Source organism: Priapulus caudatus, unplaced genomic scaffold (assembly GCF_000485595.1).
Source record: "Priapulus caudatus unplaced genomic scaffold, Priapulus_caudatus-5.0.1 Scaffold13, whole genome shotgun sequence".
In the NCBI taxonomy this organism is placed as follows: Eukaryota; Metazoa; Priapulida; class Priapulimorpha; order Priapulimorphida; family Priapulidae; genus Priapulus; species Priapulus caudatus.
In genome coordinates this window covers 1,222,176-1,238,857 of record NW_014577074.1, presented here as the reverse complement: position 1 = coordinate 1,238,857, position 16,682 = coordinate 1,222,176, and the positions used below count along the sequence as shown (strand labels likewise).

The window sequence follows — 16,682 nt, the reverse complement described above, 5'->3', positions numbered from 1 at the left end:
GCCTGCAGGGCCTATAACTTCTAAAAGCTGCAGGCCCGCCAATTTTGGAGCAAATTACAGTAATAAAACAGCATATCATGTTCTTCCTTATGTTTATTAGTCATTATCAATGTCCATAATCATAATCCCTCTGTTTTTCCTTCCTTTCGTCGGATGACTGTTTATTCTTCGTTGCCGGGGGCTCACAATTAAGGAAACGCCACATCGTTGTTATATGTAGCTCCTTGGTAACTACGACTTTCCACTTTGACAGCAGAGAGACAGACTGGTAGTCTGGTACACATCGGGGACTTCTATGGGGGTCTGGGGGCCAGAACATTTTTGAAAATTGTAAGCTCTGAGATGCAATCTAGAGCCATTTCAGGGTACTCCAATAGCTTACAACTAGCAACACTTTTTGGTGGAGAAAGAAAAAATTCACGAAAAAAGAGGTCACAGGTCAAAGGTCAATTGGGCACAGGGCAAATTTTAGACATTTTCTGAGGACATGGTCGGACGGAGCGATTGAAAAACTTTTTTGTTTCAGCGGTATATTTGTTCGAATTGGCTACGAAAGTCAAACAAGAATAAAGAAGACTTATACATGTATAAGACGTCTTGCTATGCACAAATGAATTTATCAGCAGAACACCAGACACCAGATGAGCCCTGTCGCACTGCGGCACTTGTTTAACTGGTGGTATTGGTTAATTCCGTGGTATTGATTGTGAGTGTACTGTAGAATCAAGTGGCAAGTAAACTTAAGTTATGGTTTTGATAACACTTGTTGACATATATTTCTTTCCTGCCAAAAGTTCAGTCATATCAAGAGTCAGTGCCTGAAGCATTTTTTCCCTTGCATTCTCATGTTGATACAGACTGAATCAGTTATTACACATTGAACTGGCTACTAAATGTTTGGTTTGGTTGATAAGTAAATTACAAAGGTGAAATCAATATCTGCATTAGGCCAAAACAAAATATATGTGTGGTTACCGTTACATGCCGAAAAAAATAGGATAGGTAGGTAGGGAAAACATTTTATTTTCTTGAAATATTTTATTTACGAACCATGTCCGAAGGATGTGCGTTGTGCCTTTTGAAGCAGGAACTGACCAATTCATTTTTATTTTATTTTTTTTTACTTTAAAGAAAATTGACAATTAAAATGTTTAGGGTCGCTGGGAATAAATAGGGTCGGTCGGGAAAACGTAACCACACCTATATTTTGTTTTGGCCTTAATGAGCATACCACAGTAACTATAACTGATGTGATATCCATCACTGACCAGTATATTTGATAAGACTGAACTGACTGATATATGTGTGGTTCTTGGTTCACACACTAACAAGTACATTACGATTGCATTTCAGAGCATATGTGGCACCATTGGAATACAAATACAAGGTACTGATTCTACATTGCTGGCATGGCCGATTCAGAAAACAGTCCTACCCGTTACCAACAAGGGTATTATTCCAGGCTGTCCAGTTTTGTGTCATGGGTTTACCTGCAGTACCTTTTGAACACGGCTCTGTATATGTTAGAACCATGGGAGCGTGTTCTGTTCAATACCGTGGTTGTATCGTTATTTAGCATGGGTCTTTATACTACATATGCATTCTTGCCAATGTACACGAAGAACATGTTGGCATACTTTGGTTTAAACCTGGATTACGCAGAGTTTGGAGACACAACCAATTAGGCGAGAGTGCTACGCAAAATAAGAAGTCATAAATGCCTGAGTCGGTCAGTACTCTGTACGTCCAACTTCAGAAGTTCTTCAAGCTTTTGCAGTCTGAAACAGTTGCTTGGAAATCACATTCTGAGAGTGCACGCATGCCGTTCGAACGTCTTGTGAACATCTGTGAACAGTTGTCGACTGTTTCTGTGGTGACGCCATCCTCGTGTACACTGTTGCAAGAGTTTCCAGATCTCAAGGACAGGTTGGCAGCTAAAGTAACACTTGAGGCTGAAACCTACACACTGACATTGCAATCTGTCCTGCTATCCTTGCACAAGATACAGAAGAGGATATCCAAGGAAGCAGATGCCATTGAATCTGTGCAGAATTCATTAGACTTGTCCATTCAGGAGTTTGCTCAGGCATCTGCAACAGTGCCATCACCAGCAGAACTGCTGCAGTGGGTTTACGATTTCCGTTCGCTCTTCTATGAACAGTATGTTATGAGAAGTCACTTGTTTGATAACCTTGACTACACACACCCAGATACTGTTTCAAAGTTGGAGAAGTGTTGGTTTGATCATACCCTGATCGTCAAGGCATTGAACCATGTAATGTTGTACTTGTCATTTTTCCTAGAAGAGATTTATTAACAATTATATTGATTTTCTGTGGAGTCATGTAGGATATTAACTCGTTAGTTCTTGAAACTACGAATATACACCACCAGGTTTAGCAAATTATGATTTCAATCACATGCTAAATTATAGGAAACTTGCTGCATGGTTCGTAGCATTGGATTAGATTATTCTCAGTTTATAAGTGTGAGCCAAATATATGACAAGATGGCGCTGTCAGAGAAACCAACTAATGCTGTCACAGAACGGAAGTATGGGCACATCATCATAACGCTGGAGAATAGCCTCGTGCCCCCAGAAAAAATCGAGTGCACGCCATCTGCCCAGGACGGACTCGACTCCGCGACAGAGATGGAATTGCGGATCCTCGGTTGCGAACTTATCCAGACCGCCGGCATATTGCTGAAGCTGCCGCAAGTCGCCATGGCGACCGGGCAGGTGCTGTTCCAGCGCTTCTATTATGCAAAGTCGTTTGTGAAGCACAACATGGAGCACTACGCGATGGGATGCCTCAACCTTGCATCAAAGATCGAGGAGGCGCCGCGTAGGGTGCGCGACGTTATCAACGTGTTTCACCACATCAAACAGATACGCGGCTCGAAGCCCATCTCTCCGCTCATCCTCGATCAGAACTACGTCAACCTGAAGAACCAGGTGAGTGCTTCCATTCACCCGTTCTGTGGTTTAGAGCAGAATACTAGTTAGTGCACTAAGCGGGGGCTGGAATGGCTGGTTGGTGTTCGCCGAAACGCGAGCCGGCGTGTGTCGATTTCCGAATGCGTCGTTCCCGTTCAACCGGAGTTGTCTGCTGATTTGCTTAACACGTTCAACGCTGCATGGTTAACAATGCGCATACCGCCCTGTGCTGAGATTTTCGCGTTTTCCCCGCTTAGTCACTTATTACACAAAATGTTTTTGGCAGGTTTAACTAGCTATAAAATTATTTATAATTAGTGGCTAGTATAATATAGATATAAACTTACTCTCAGACATCAAAACAACACCCGTGATCAATCAAATCAAACACAACTCTCAGACATCAAAACAACTTCACAACAACCGGCAGTCAAACGCGCTTTGGCGAGGTGAACCAAAAGCATTACCTCAGTCCCAAAAACTCCCAAAATAACTTTCCAAACAACAGTAAAGTATTGTATAAATTATGTCATCTACTACTGGGGTTTATAGAGTTACGCTGTTGAATTTCTAAGTGTACAGGAGGTGTCCCATCTATAGGAGAACATAGTAAACGTTCCAAAAAAAAAAGAACCCGTTTTTTTTGCCACGAGTATACTCGTGTTTCGCGGCCGTGCGTTTTGCAGGTTTGAACGAGTATACTCGTGTTTCGCGTTGAACGTGTTAATTATCGATTCTTCACGATCACTTTTTAATGGAGTCGTCTGCGGTGTGATTAATAATCAACTGTTCGCATTTCATTTTTTAATGATGTTGTCTGCTGATTTTGCTTAATCTTGTCGTCGTCAATCTGCTACCGCAGGTGATCAAGGCCGAGCGGCGAGTGCTGAAGGAGCTAGGCTTCTGCGTGCACGTCAAGCATCCGCACAAGATGATCGTCACCTACCTGCAGGTGCTCAAATCCGAGCGGAATGCAAAGCTCATCCAGACGGCCTGGAATTACATGAACGACAGCCTGCGCACGGACGTGTTCGTTCGATACAGTCCCGAGACGATCGCGTGCGCGTGCATATACCTCGCCGCACGACAGCTGAAGGTGCGACTCCTTCCCATGTCGCCGATTGTCGTTGCCATGCGTGTGGGCATCCGTGCGAGGGCGTCCTCGCTTTGTAACGCGTGATCAGCTACTAATGTTCCTGCAAAATCAGCTGTATGATATGTGTTTCGAAACTGTGAAGTTTAACGCTGACAGTATTACTAGTCGGTGCTACAATAAATATATCACAATTTCCTGTAAGCTATATGTGTAAGGAATATGTCATTGGCATATACGCCATATTCCTAGATAAGGTCGTCTAACATTTTTCTGCAAACGTTATTCTTAGGTCGTTTTGCCGAGCAGACCGCCTTGGTTTTCTTTGTTCACCCCAGTAGAGGAGAAAGACATTCAGGAGATTTGTCTCACCCTGCTGCGCCTTTATGCAAGGTCCAAGGCTTCATGGGATGATCTGGAGAAGAAAGTGAGCGTAATAACTGCCAGGAAAATTCATTAGAAAGCTGTGTGAAAAATGGAATAGAACCATCCACGTAATGTACACTGTAGCTTTAGAGTGTTTCAATATTTATATTTAATTCACGGTGACTTGTTAATCAAATCTGTTTTTTAAAAGAAGGATGCCTTGATGGTGCACACTAAGGTTTATTATTTATGTTAAGTCTCTTATGCCTGTGGGGTTATATTTGTTACAGGTGAACGATTTGAGAAAACTGCAAGTAGAGGCGAAGCTGAAGGCAAAAGAGGGAGCCCCTACCATAGGAACACCAAATGCTACAAGTGAAGGCAAGTGTACATAGAGCAATGTGGGAAGAATTACTAAACCAACATATCATAATATGATACCTTACACAGAAACAATACTGTGAGAAGTAACAGTATATATGTCACAGCTTAGTGCTGTCTTCACAACCTACAAAGTTGAACCTGATCTGTTCATTGCTGGTGTGCCTTTCAACATTTTAGTTTTTGTGTGACTAAAATTTGTGTGAAATTTGCCATTTCTTGTGGCACTGAAACCTGTTTTTACTCTGTTGCGTTTTTTGTCATGCGAACATTCATGTCACATTGTTGTTAGTGTCCCTTCGTAATAAATATTAATACAAAAATGTAAACATCTAAAGCGGGGGACACACCATGCGAATTTATTCGCACGTCCGCAGCGATTGTAAAATCGCAGCAAAATTCTTATGGTGTGTCCGCTCAAGCACGGGCGAATTTCATCCACGTAATTCGCAGTGATCAAACGTTTGATATTTTCGCTTCGGACGTGCGGACGATTGTTATAATGCAGCGAATCATTGATCAGTATGCTAATCACGTGACCACATGACTGTTGGAGCCGTGTGGCGCCAGTAGAACGCGTGTAGTGTGTACGCTGTGGACGTGCGAATAGATTTGCATGGTGTGTCCGCTCAATTATCGCATGCGGGTGCGAATATTTTCGCCGCGATTTTTGCTGCGGATATGATCACTGCGGACGTGCGAATAAATTCAGGTCAAAGGTGAATGGGGCACAAGGCAGATTTTAGACATTTTCTGAGGACATGGTCTGACGGAGCGATTGAAAGCGATTGAGCGGACGTGCATGGTGTGTCCCAGGCTTAATATAGAACGTGCAACATTCTTAGATTTAGTTCACATGCGTACTGGTTTGGCATTGCATCAATGACAATTTACTGGTGAAGCAGTGGATTCTGTTGAAAGAATAGATTCATAAATGCTTATTCAAAGCTTTACTCGTGTCCTGTGTTTGTTGGACATGCGCTGTCGACCTGTACACAACAGCATTCTATGTTTGTCTCAGGATTTTCGCCGGGGTCTCGCACTGCTTCACCACACGTTGAAGAGGAGAAAGACAAGGATGTGCACAATGGACACAAGGAGGCCAACAGCCACCACAAGAACGGAAAGAAGAAGCGAGCCCATTCCCCTGTTAAGTACAAGGTGAGGAAGCTGAAATAGTTTGTTGTTTAAGGACAACATTAGTTGTTAAAGAAAGAATATGGCTCTGTTGCCGAATACTAGAATAACTGAAAGCTTGTATTGTTTATAAGTGCGTAACCTTATGGTCACATTTTCGTTGCTCCATTATTATTGTTCCTCCACCTAGCATTGTGGAACATCGTCATAGTTAGTATTCATAGAAATAAAATCTTAATTGCCATAAACATGATATCACAAAGATTGTCATAACAGTAAAGGTAATAACTAGCAATAGCATTCAAATTATCTCTCAAATAAACAAAAACATAATAAATGTTGACAAATTAGGTGTCGCTTATTAATGGACATATTGATTACTCCAGTATAAAAATTGTTCATGTTATGATGTTGTTATAAAATAGCAAATAACACAGCTACCCTCCTCAGGGCTGTGACAATTGCCCGGTAATTGGTAACCACATGACAAAAGTACAAGTACATCTCATTGAGTGATGTGGTTCTAGACTGGTACAGCATCTCTATTACTCTATGCAAGTTACCATTAAGAAAGTGTAGGGACTAGGTCTCGTAAGAAAGAAGTGTCATGATTGTGTAACGGCGTCAATGAGAAGTCAGCAGAGCCATTTCAATCGTTACATATTTTGGTGAAGTAAAAACGGCAGGTGTTCTAACATATGTTAGCCTTCCTGTTCCTGTATGCACTTGCTTTCATAAAAACAATACCAGTAGGTATTGTAATGGTCGGGAAATATGAGAATAGTCAGGAAGACTGTTCGAAATCCTGACTTCAATGCATACTTATCTACGGTGTGATGATGTTTTAGTCGAGGGCAAGCGACAGTCGGAGCCCGAGTCCCAAGCGCAACAAGCACAAGGTGCTGCCACGTGGCTACCAGGAGTTCCCCAAGTCTCACAAGCATGCCGATCGCACGTACAGCCACAGCCACGATCGCGACAAGGACAGCAAGCGTCACTCGCAGAAGCACAAGCGCTCACGCACACGTTCCTACAGTGGCTCACCGGACGAGCGTGTGCACAAGAAGTCCTACAAGGACAAGGCAAGTCATCGGCGGTCACGCTCAAGGTCGGGTGAAGGTCGGCGGCACAAGAACCGTGAGCGCTACCGGCGGTGACAGGTGAGCTGATAGCATGTCTTTGAAAACGTGGCAAAGAATGTTTGCATTTCTATGGCAGGCGTAACGTGACAGAAGGACCACGCATGATATCATTTGGTGCAGCAGATTGTGGAATGTAGCAGGTGCAATTCTAGCGAGTACAAGGGAAGAGCGAGAGAAAAGCAGATACACAAAGATTCTGCAGCACTCCATTGTTTTGTGGGAATCTGTAGGTTTGTGTTAAGAAGCCTCAGTTTGAAACTGTACTGGAGTAGACAAACGTGTATAGTAATTATCCCTTGGGCTTCTGCGTCCACCCTTCTGCGGAAGGACGTGCTTTTGAAAGGGGTACCCGTGTTGATCGATAATTGTGGATAGCTTAAACAATCACTTGCTTTGTCATTGCCCACATGTTGCAATTTCTGTTGGATATTTAGAAACTGTGAAGCAGAAAAATTCCTAATGTGCCTAACACCCTGAAACAGGATGGTAGATGATCATTTGAAGTTCAAATCTCACATTTTTCCTGAAACGGGAAATTGGTATGTTACGGGTTAATGATTACAGCATCGTAAGTATTGATATGAAAGACATTAATAGGAACCATGTTCCAGTAAGTATTTCAGCCAGTTAAATGGCAAAAAAGCTAATTTTGAATTTAACTACTATGGCTATTTTCAACAATGTTAGGACAAATTAAGGCATATATGGATGATACTTTGGCTATGGTTAGGTTTTTGTTTTGCCTATTCAGTTTTTAAAAGTATCAAGGCAGGCGCCTCGATGGGCCTCAATGTAGTTAGGGGCTGGTTTTGTGTTGTCAACCACTAATAGTTCAAAATTTATTGAAAAGTGTGTTGATAAAATTAATATAAGTACCACACAGTATAGTAGCGTGATTAGACCTGTATATTTCAGCAGCATATATGTTTAAACAACCTTTACGACTAGTGAAAATTGTATTGTGCATTTAAGTTTTAAAAATTAAACGTGTTTTGATAATATAGTAACCGATTCGTGCGGGTATTTGCTAGTTGCCAATCTAATCTGTACTAATTATTCATTTGCAGTAATGTGCCAGGCAGGTGCTGCCATCTACATGAGCCTGCCAGAGCTAGATAATAAGAGCAAATTGTGGTTACATTCAACAACTTTACATATTATATACAACACGTTCAGTTTCAGTCTCATTGGCCTACACCAAACTATCTTTATTGTTCTAAATGGCGTTATTTTAACATTCGTGCAGCAATTCCTGAGAGTACTTGCAAATTGCAAATGCAAATTAAGCACAGTGCTGTAAAATTTATATATATATAACAGTATTGAACATAAGATAAAAATAAGTTTCAAAAGTACAATTCCTCTTTTTTCACGAATGCAATTGTATGTGAAAGACCAGCTGTCGCTTTGGAAATGTGCCTTTTTGTTAAAATGACAACTTGCATTCCATAAACAAATGAGTGGCATTTTTAGATAAGAATCACACAAGTGTTTTATCACAGGATTCTTAATAAATTTATTGAGTTAAACATCTACATATCTTTAAACCTAAAAAATTAACTTCAAATCACTCTAGTGCATCATGACATTGTGTGTAGATTCCTGTGTATGTTATAGTTGATGAGTTATCTTTCTGTGCATAAAATGTATGCTTATACTGAATAATCGATGCAAAGAATGTAATAACTATAATAAAGCAAGTTCTGTGCTAAATTCTTTTACTTGGCAGTGTAAATTGGGTATGTGACATCTATAGTACACATAGTAGAGACTTCCTTGACCACTAAAAACCATATCAATGCACTAGTGAGCAGTGAATTCTGATCTACAGAGAGATTTTCTTGCAACTCTATTACTGAATAGTCAGATTTTGTCAGGATCAAACACTAACATCCTTTCTCTTCACGGCGTGTTTCAGCACCTGGTACTGAATCACAGTTGTGATTGCCTCTGCACGCATCAGTTGTTGAGTGGGCAGAGATGCTGAGTGTACATGCATGTACAGACCTATGTATCCAGCCATGCTAGTCAGTAGTCAGTATGTATTATTCTACGAGTAACCACTAGAGGTGTGACTACTGAGTGAAGCAGGGTGCTTGCGGGTTCACTACAGCGAACGGGCATTATAGAGCTTTTAAAATTCAAATTTAATGAGAAATGAAAAAGAGACTAACAGATAAATTTTGATAGTTTATTCATTAGCAAATACAACATGCTTTATTTATCAAAACGAGCAGTCAACACTTGACAAAAATGTAAACATAAAGATTTTTCACTACCAAAAAAGAGCGTGTAATGCTTGAAATTATGTGTGAATGAACATTGTGAAACAAAAATACAGTAAACAAATGAAGAAAAAACAGCACTTATGCACGCATACACACAAAAGCCTGCTAAATTTAAAAAGTTTGAGTTTTCGAAAAGTCCAGATTCCCAGGTGGCAACCAACTTCTACTCTAGAACCTTCTTTAGTAGAAATGCTCAGTCGTTTGACCTGATACGTGAAATTGCACCGCGTGCATTAGCATTTGCGAATCCGTCGCCACTTCTGTGATCAGTAATTTGATGCAGCCACACAAATCATTCGAGAATGCGTATAAGCAAGATAGCTAACACCTTACCTGCGCATTTGGCTCGCTGCATGAGAGAGGTCGGTACAGCCTCGGGGCACAGCTCATGCTGTTCATCTGACGTAGTTGTCTGTAGACCATGTCTGTGGTCAGGCAGACCTAGTGACAAACCGCTTGTGCAAATTACAAAGCTTACAGGACGTGTGTGAGGGCTACAATCCCCCACCCCGACAGGAAAAAAAGTAACTCGCCGGGACCGATCATAAAAAATGCAGTCGTCTCATTTGTATCTACAATCACAGAACTTTGAAAACAACATAGATAAGTCTGATTTATATGTGTATGTATATATGTCATACAATATGTCAATAGAATTATAACAATACATTCTGTAAAACCTAAATATCAATTTCTAAATGAAATTGGGGAAAAACTGGATAGCCTAGTTTATCCCTACGTGCATGTAAGAACAAACAGATATCACTGCCAACACAAAACCGCCAATTAAAAAGTGAGATCGAAAGTCCAATTCCCAGGTGTCTGATTTTAGCTCATCTGAACGTCAGCAGATGCAGCTTGTAAATCGCAATGATCGCCGCGTCCTCCGTCACATTGCACCAAATCAACCCCGACGTACGTACGTATATTCGACGGGGGGGTGGTAATCCAAAACGAGTTGGAAATGTCGAAGCCTGGTCCAAGGTCAAGAGGTGTAAAAACGGGAGAACACCCCCTAACTTAAGTAATAGGAGAAAGCAGAATGCGCAGCAAATCTAAACACCTCACCAGGCTCGTGATAGTCGGTATAGCATCATGGTAGGGAAAAGCCATCCCCTTGCGGGACATGCGAAGACACAGTCAAAGTAATGGGCACAAGGCAAGATAGACACTACGAACATGCTACGACGATGAAAACTTTTGTTCAGCGTGACCTAAAATTTAGCTTATTGAAAGACCAAAATGTACTTTGCTGACAGCGAAGGATAAGTGTCGATAACTTTTGACCCTCAAGACGAGGGTAAACAGATTATTTTACTGTCTAGAAAGAATTTGACTGCCGTGTTGCTAGTAAATCAATACATGCCTGGATGAGAGGCGCAATTCACAGTAAATTTCTAAACTAACTTGGTTGAAGCAAGTATGCCCTTAAATCGTATAATCATGCATTCGCTACGTCAGTTGTACAGTAACTAGTCCACTGCCACATGTATAAGGGTGATAGACTCGGTGGAAGATTTTGGCCTGCTTAATATACTACAGGGCAGCTTCATTCAACCTGTACTTGCTAAAATGGAGATGCTTACATCATGTCAAAATGTCAACTACGTACAGGGGACTTCCATCATTAATCTAATACACTTAAATATGCGCCCATCTCATGGCAACTTCATAACACGCCCAACGACATTCCTTGAGATAGTCCCGATACCATCCCCTGCCTCCACTGTTCGGGCGTAGTAACACATTTGACAACAGCTTTACTAGAATCCCACCACTCACCACAGATCACCGCCAGTAGAACGTTAATAGCGCCCGTCGTTCCGCGGCACTTTGTACTCTAACTGCAGGCCCGTACCACATAATGGGGGACGTTTTTCAATTTGCAACTTTGCTCGGCAGGGCGTGTACAGATTGTACAGCTAGCGGTGTTCTAACCCGTACCCAAAGTTCACACGCAAGGGGTCAAAAACTTTTTAATACCCCCCTCAGATGCTTTTCATCGCGAGCAGGGGGGGGGTCCGACCTTTGACCCCCCCTGCACACGCCCTGCCGGCGCGAACGCGACCAGGCAGGGAGCCAAGCACCGAGCGGGGGAGGGTGTAGGAGGTGTTCACGATCACCCTCCACGATGAGATTTGCAATAATTACACCAAATGACGACCTGAAGTAAATTCTTGCAAATTCAAAACAAAAATTTTGCTTGGGTCGTCACCGACCCCCCCTGGCTACGGCCTGTACGTATTGTGTGAAATTCAACCAACTTCTACCGAGAACTTCTTTAGTAAAACGCTCAGTCGGTGACCTGATACCGTGAAATTGCACCGCTCATTACCCATTTCGAATCCGGCGCCACTTCCTGGATATAATCTAGCAGGCCACACAAATCACGAGAAAGCGATAAGCAAGATAAGCAACACCTACACTGCGCATTGCTCCTGCATGAAGAGTCGGTACAGCCTCGGGCATCAGCTCAGCTTTATCTGACTATTTCTTAGACCATGTCTGTGGTCAGGCAGACCTAGTGACAAACCGCTTGTGCAAATTACAAAGCTACAGGGACGTTGTGGTGGGGGGCTACAACTCTCCCCAGCCCCGACAGGAAAAAAGTAACTCGCCGGGGACCGATCTATGAAAGAAATTGCAGTCGTGTTTCATTTGTAGTGCTATGCTAATCACAGTAACTTGTGAAAACAATCAGTAGGATGAAGGTCTGATTTATATGTGTATGTGATATATGTATTACAATATGTCAATAGAGATATAACAATTATTTCCTGTTAAAACGCTAAATATGGCATTTTAAATATTGAAATTTTGGGAAAATTGGATAGCCTAGTTTTAGGTCCCTACTTGCAATGTAAGTTTACCCCCCCCCCACCTCCGGCAGAGACGTTACCCCCTGTGTCGGACAATCGCTGGTACCAGTAGGGGTTACTCGTGGATGTAGATGTAGAAGAGTCATCTACATAAGAAAATTCACAACGATCAAAACATATGATGACTATACACATTTTTACTTGAAACTCTGGTTTATTTTCTTTAAAAGCTTCCTTATGAATATATAACAATCTTATTGTGGCACGGCGATGAAACATTACACACACCCAATTTTAGATACGTACAATTTCAATTGCATGACAAGTCATAGACAACTATATTGAATCAATTCCAAAAATTTCAGTAATGCAATGTGGGTAAGAGGGTTCAAAACAGTGACCAACTGGTATGTATAAAATACAGAACTGACCATGCATGAACGAGACGGGATACTGTGTACTATATATAGTATACTGCCAGTCAACAATAGCAACAAGAGAATTACGTATGCTCTTATTTTATATTCCACATTCACTGCTAAATCCAGAGAGACATGATACAAGATTGCGTGGCACAGCTTTTCTGTTGATCCTGAAAGCTGCGCGCGGATGAGACGCGCAGTTCTGCGGGATATGCGCACGCGACCGCGGGGATGTTCAAGTATGAAGCGCTGTCCGCAGGAGACGTGCGCCAAATTCGAGGCCCGGCGCACGTCTCTACAGCGGTCAGCGGATGGTCTGTAGTTTTAAAAGATAACAATGAAGACTTTGTTCTAAATACAAACTATCGGCGGCTAAATAAGAGCAATATACAGACCTTTGAATTTCTTGACTAGTCAGTCAAAGGGCTTGTTGGGGGTCCATTATGCAGAGCTTCCAATTGAAATGGGCCATGAAATTGTCAAGTGGAATTGTGTTTTTCGGAACCCCAAAGAAAATGTCTCCCTCTTACATGCACCCCCTCCCTGATCAATCACGCATTCAGGCGTAAACAATAACAGAGATGAAATTGTGTTGAGTTTGTGGCTCTTGACGCACGTGCATTGACGTACAAGACTGTTGAAAGCACAGGCACTTGGAACGTCTCAATAAAAATAAATATTCACACAATTTTTCACAATGATCGACCGCCTGTGTGCAAAATAGGTGAACGTATGTGAAACATATATACGGTAATAGCCTGCTAAGCCAAGCATAAAGCGCGCGGGCAAGACGTCACACACACAGCTACGTTCATTGGCAAAAACAATCGAGTAGCGCGGTTAGGAATTTTCGGAATTATTTAATTTGAAGAAAAACTTCAATGTTCAATGAATGACGCACTCGTTCACTTCCGACAGCGAGTGAAAATGCAGAAAATTTTCCACTTCATTTCAATTTGCTGGCCATTTCATTATTTACGAAAAGTAAACAGGCTGGCGGAACACAGTAGGTACAGTAACTGGTCACGTCGGTGATGCCCCGTTCATGTCCATCAACGAAGAAGGCGGGGCTTATTCTGATTACGGAGATGCGAAAATGCAACAGAGGGACGTAGCGCATTGCGCTAAACAGTGTGTTAACTTATTTTCGTATTTGTTGCAAACTCTATCGTAGGAAACCGTTCTAACATAGCAGAATGCCCTAGTTCCTGAGATCGGCGATTTGGTGGTCCAATGGGTCCCCATCTTTAAAAATATAAAAGACTGGTGTGGCGTAGGCTGTGATTGGTTAAGACACAGTGTCAATCCTCGGCGCGCCTCGGCATCATGGCCGCATCACGTCTGGCCCCTAACTTTTATCCGTACTACTCAACAATGCAAGAGTGTTACCCTGAACTTTTTTATATTGACTTGCCACGTACATAGGTTTAGGAGCGCGTTATAATAGATAACAGATGTAGATCTTACCATATTATATCGATCATAAGATTCATAGCATATTATAGCAAATCTGTTATGATATACGTACTTCTGGCGTGTTTACTGTGACACCAGTAGCTTACATACACGTGGACACTAATCAGTATTGTGAAAGAGAGTACATGCAAGTTAAGGTCACCGTCTGATGACATCATTCAACCCTCGATCATACCACATGGCTTCAGCAAAGCCCGAGACTGGTATAACCACAATATTGAAGATAATAGTTATACCTTGTTGCTCTACTACGGCGAAAATACGAATTGATCCTATAGGTTCTACGAAATTAGGAATTACATTACGTTGTAGTTTTGCTTCGATCCTTCCACAAAACGTATGTTTAATGCTTGCATGCTTCCATAGTCACATAATTATTTTGTGATCCGCCAAGCAGGCATGTATCGCAGCACACTATTGACTACATTTTCGTAAAACACTACGCGCATTCATGGGCACTGTCAAGTCATACACGTTTGGGTGACAAAATTCAAGACCCTGCAAGGTTAACTACATAGTGATTTGCAAACAGACCAACAAAGTCGTGCGACAAGGTTTGTGATAGCAAAGGTGAACCAATGCCAACTCAAGGAACTGCACATGGTCATCCATTTACCTTCACCACTGTACAGACCTTCACGAAAACCAAAACCAGCGACAGAAATGGGGCCAACGCGGAGTGCTGTGCCGTAATTTTCAATGCCCCAAAAACCTAAATCCATTGTTTGCATTCTCTCGCGTGTTCGACCGTCTGCGCTGTGTGGCAAGCTCCATTCTACTGGACTCGAGCAGCGACGCACAGGGTTCACTTTCACCTACGCGTTTTTTGACCCATAAATGAGCACTTTCTCTCGCGCGCGGGTATCTCTCTCTTTCCACTACAATCAATCACACGTTAACCCTCCCCCGAACCGATGATACGCAGGGTACATCTTTCGCGCAAACACGCCGCGGGTGTACAGTATATATGTTGCTGTCGCTTGCTCACGACGGCGGTGAACTACGAGTCATCCAAAAACTATCCGAGTGCGTCACGAAAATAGCAAGGTAACACAGCGGCCTTTGGATTCCACCAGCTGGCGCAAAAGGTCACGAAGCGTGCGCTAGCTAGGGCGGGGGGGAAGGAACAGCGATCGAATATTGCAAGACCAGATAGAACCTGATTATTCCGCAGAAAATGTGTGTATAAATGACGATATCGTTAGCGATTGCGCAATGCGATGTGATTTAGGGGGTGATGATTTTGCATATAACAAGAACTTGCCTACTGATTTAGTTATTTCTGTTATAAAAATGTGTTCTCGTCGCCGAGTTTATGAATCTGCGTGCACGCCAGCATTCGTACGTTCGTATATTCGTACGATTAGCAGCTACTGCGCACACAGAAACTAATAAATCGAGATTAGAGGAACACAGGGGCAGTGCTGGAAAAGCATGGAAGGCCTCGATGGTGGCGCGAGGGGCTGTTTGTAGATGTGCGACTGCACCAGCAACTAATGATAATCATAGATATTTATATCTGATATTTTTGCTATAACTTCAGGACAATCGTATGACCTTTTAGAGAAATTTAGCATTAGCAATACTAAGCAGTAGGGTTAGGGTTAGGGAGTAGGCGTAGGCGACTCCCTATAGTCTATAGACTCGTTAGTGGAGTAGGCGAGGTACGGTCCGGCATATTAGATACTAGATAGTACCAGGGTATATTCCGGTCACAGGCACTTGGGACAGAGTCAGTAAAAACTGAAAATAATATGAACACACATTCACAAATAGGCCCTACTACCGTACCCCTCTGTTACAGTTCCACTGTTGCGACACTGTATATCAACTTTCCTTCATAAAAACTTTGGTAAAAACTAACGCCGAACGCTCCCGCACTCGCCGCTGCGAGTGTGCTGTGACGCTATGATGATAATATCCTGATAATATATATATATAGTATGTATAGAGTAGTATATAGAGTAGTATATAGATTAGTATATAGAGTAGTATATATATATGTATATATATATAATACATATATATATGATAATACTCTATATATATATATATATTATCATCATAGCGATTAGCGTCACAGCACACTCGCAGCGGCGAGTGCGGGAGCGTTCGGCGTTAGTTTTTACATAGGTTTTTATGAAGCAAAGTTGATATACAGTGTCGCAACAGTGGAACTGTAACAAAGGGGTACGATTTGTGAATGTGCGTTCATATTATTTTCAGTTTTTACTGACTCTGTCCCAAGTGCCTGTGGTTCCGGTATACCGGACCGTACCCAGGGTACGTTCCGGCAGTACCCAGGGAGACATAGACCCTACGGGCAGTATTAAGGTTAACTTGGCGTGGACAGTGTTATGATTCTATATATCTAGTTGAAAATTAGAATGAAGTGGCAATATAGCAGTACAGATTTTATCATCACGATATTAGATTACTGATATACATAGATTATCTGATGAATCCACGTATGACGTCGTCTAATGGACAAAAACCGGCCACACGGTTCATTATTTTTGACATTTCGATAAATTAACATATGAAAACATTTGTTAGGGACGGTTAGTTACGTGCCTTTTAAATCGATAATACATGTAGTACGAAAGAAATTCGGTTGGCG

General features: G+C 42.1%; 1 protein-coding gene across 2 annotated transcripts; it reads left to right on the top strand.

Annotated features, from left to right (window-relative positions):
- Positions 1–2,392: 2,392 nt before the first annotated feature.
- Positions 2,393–8,778, top strand: LOC106808627 (cyclin-L1-like). 2 transcript variants are annotated; one of them, XM_014811433.1, is made up of 7 exons: positions 2,393–2,956; positions 3,801–4,034; positions 4,324–4,458; positions 4,688–4,778; positions 5,800–5,939; positions 6,764–7,075; positions 8,125–8,778. In XM_014811433.1, exons 1-6 carry the CDS (start codon positions 2,447–2,449, stop codon positions 7,070–7,072), a joined length of 1,419 nt encoding a protein of 472 aa, XP_014666919.1. In that variant the 5' UTR covers positions 2,393–2,446; the 3' UTR covers positions 7,073–7,075; positions 8,125–8,778. The 2 variants fall into 2 exon arrangements, with proteins under 2 accessions (XP_014666919.1, XP_014666909.1); XM_014811423.1 differs by having other exon boundaries at positions 6,764–8,778.
- The last annotated feature ends 7,904 nt before the right edge of the window (positions 8,779–16,682 follow it).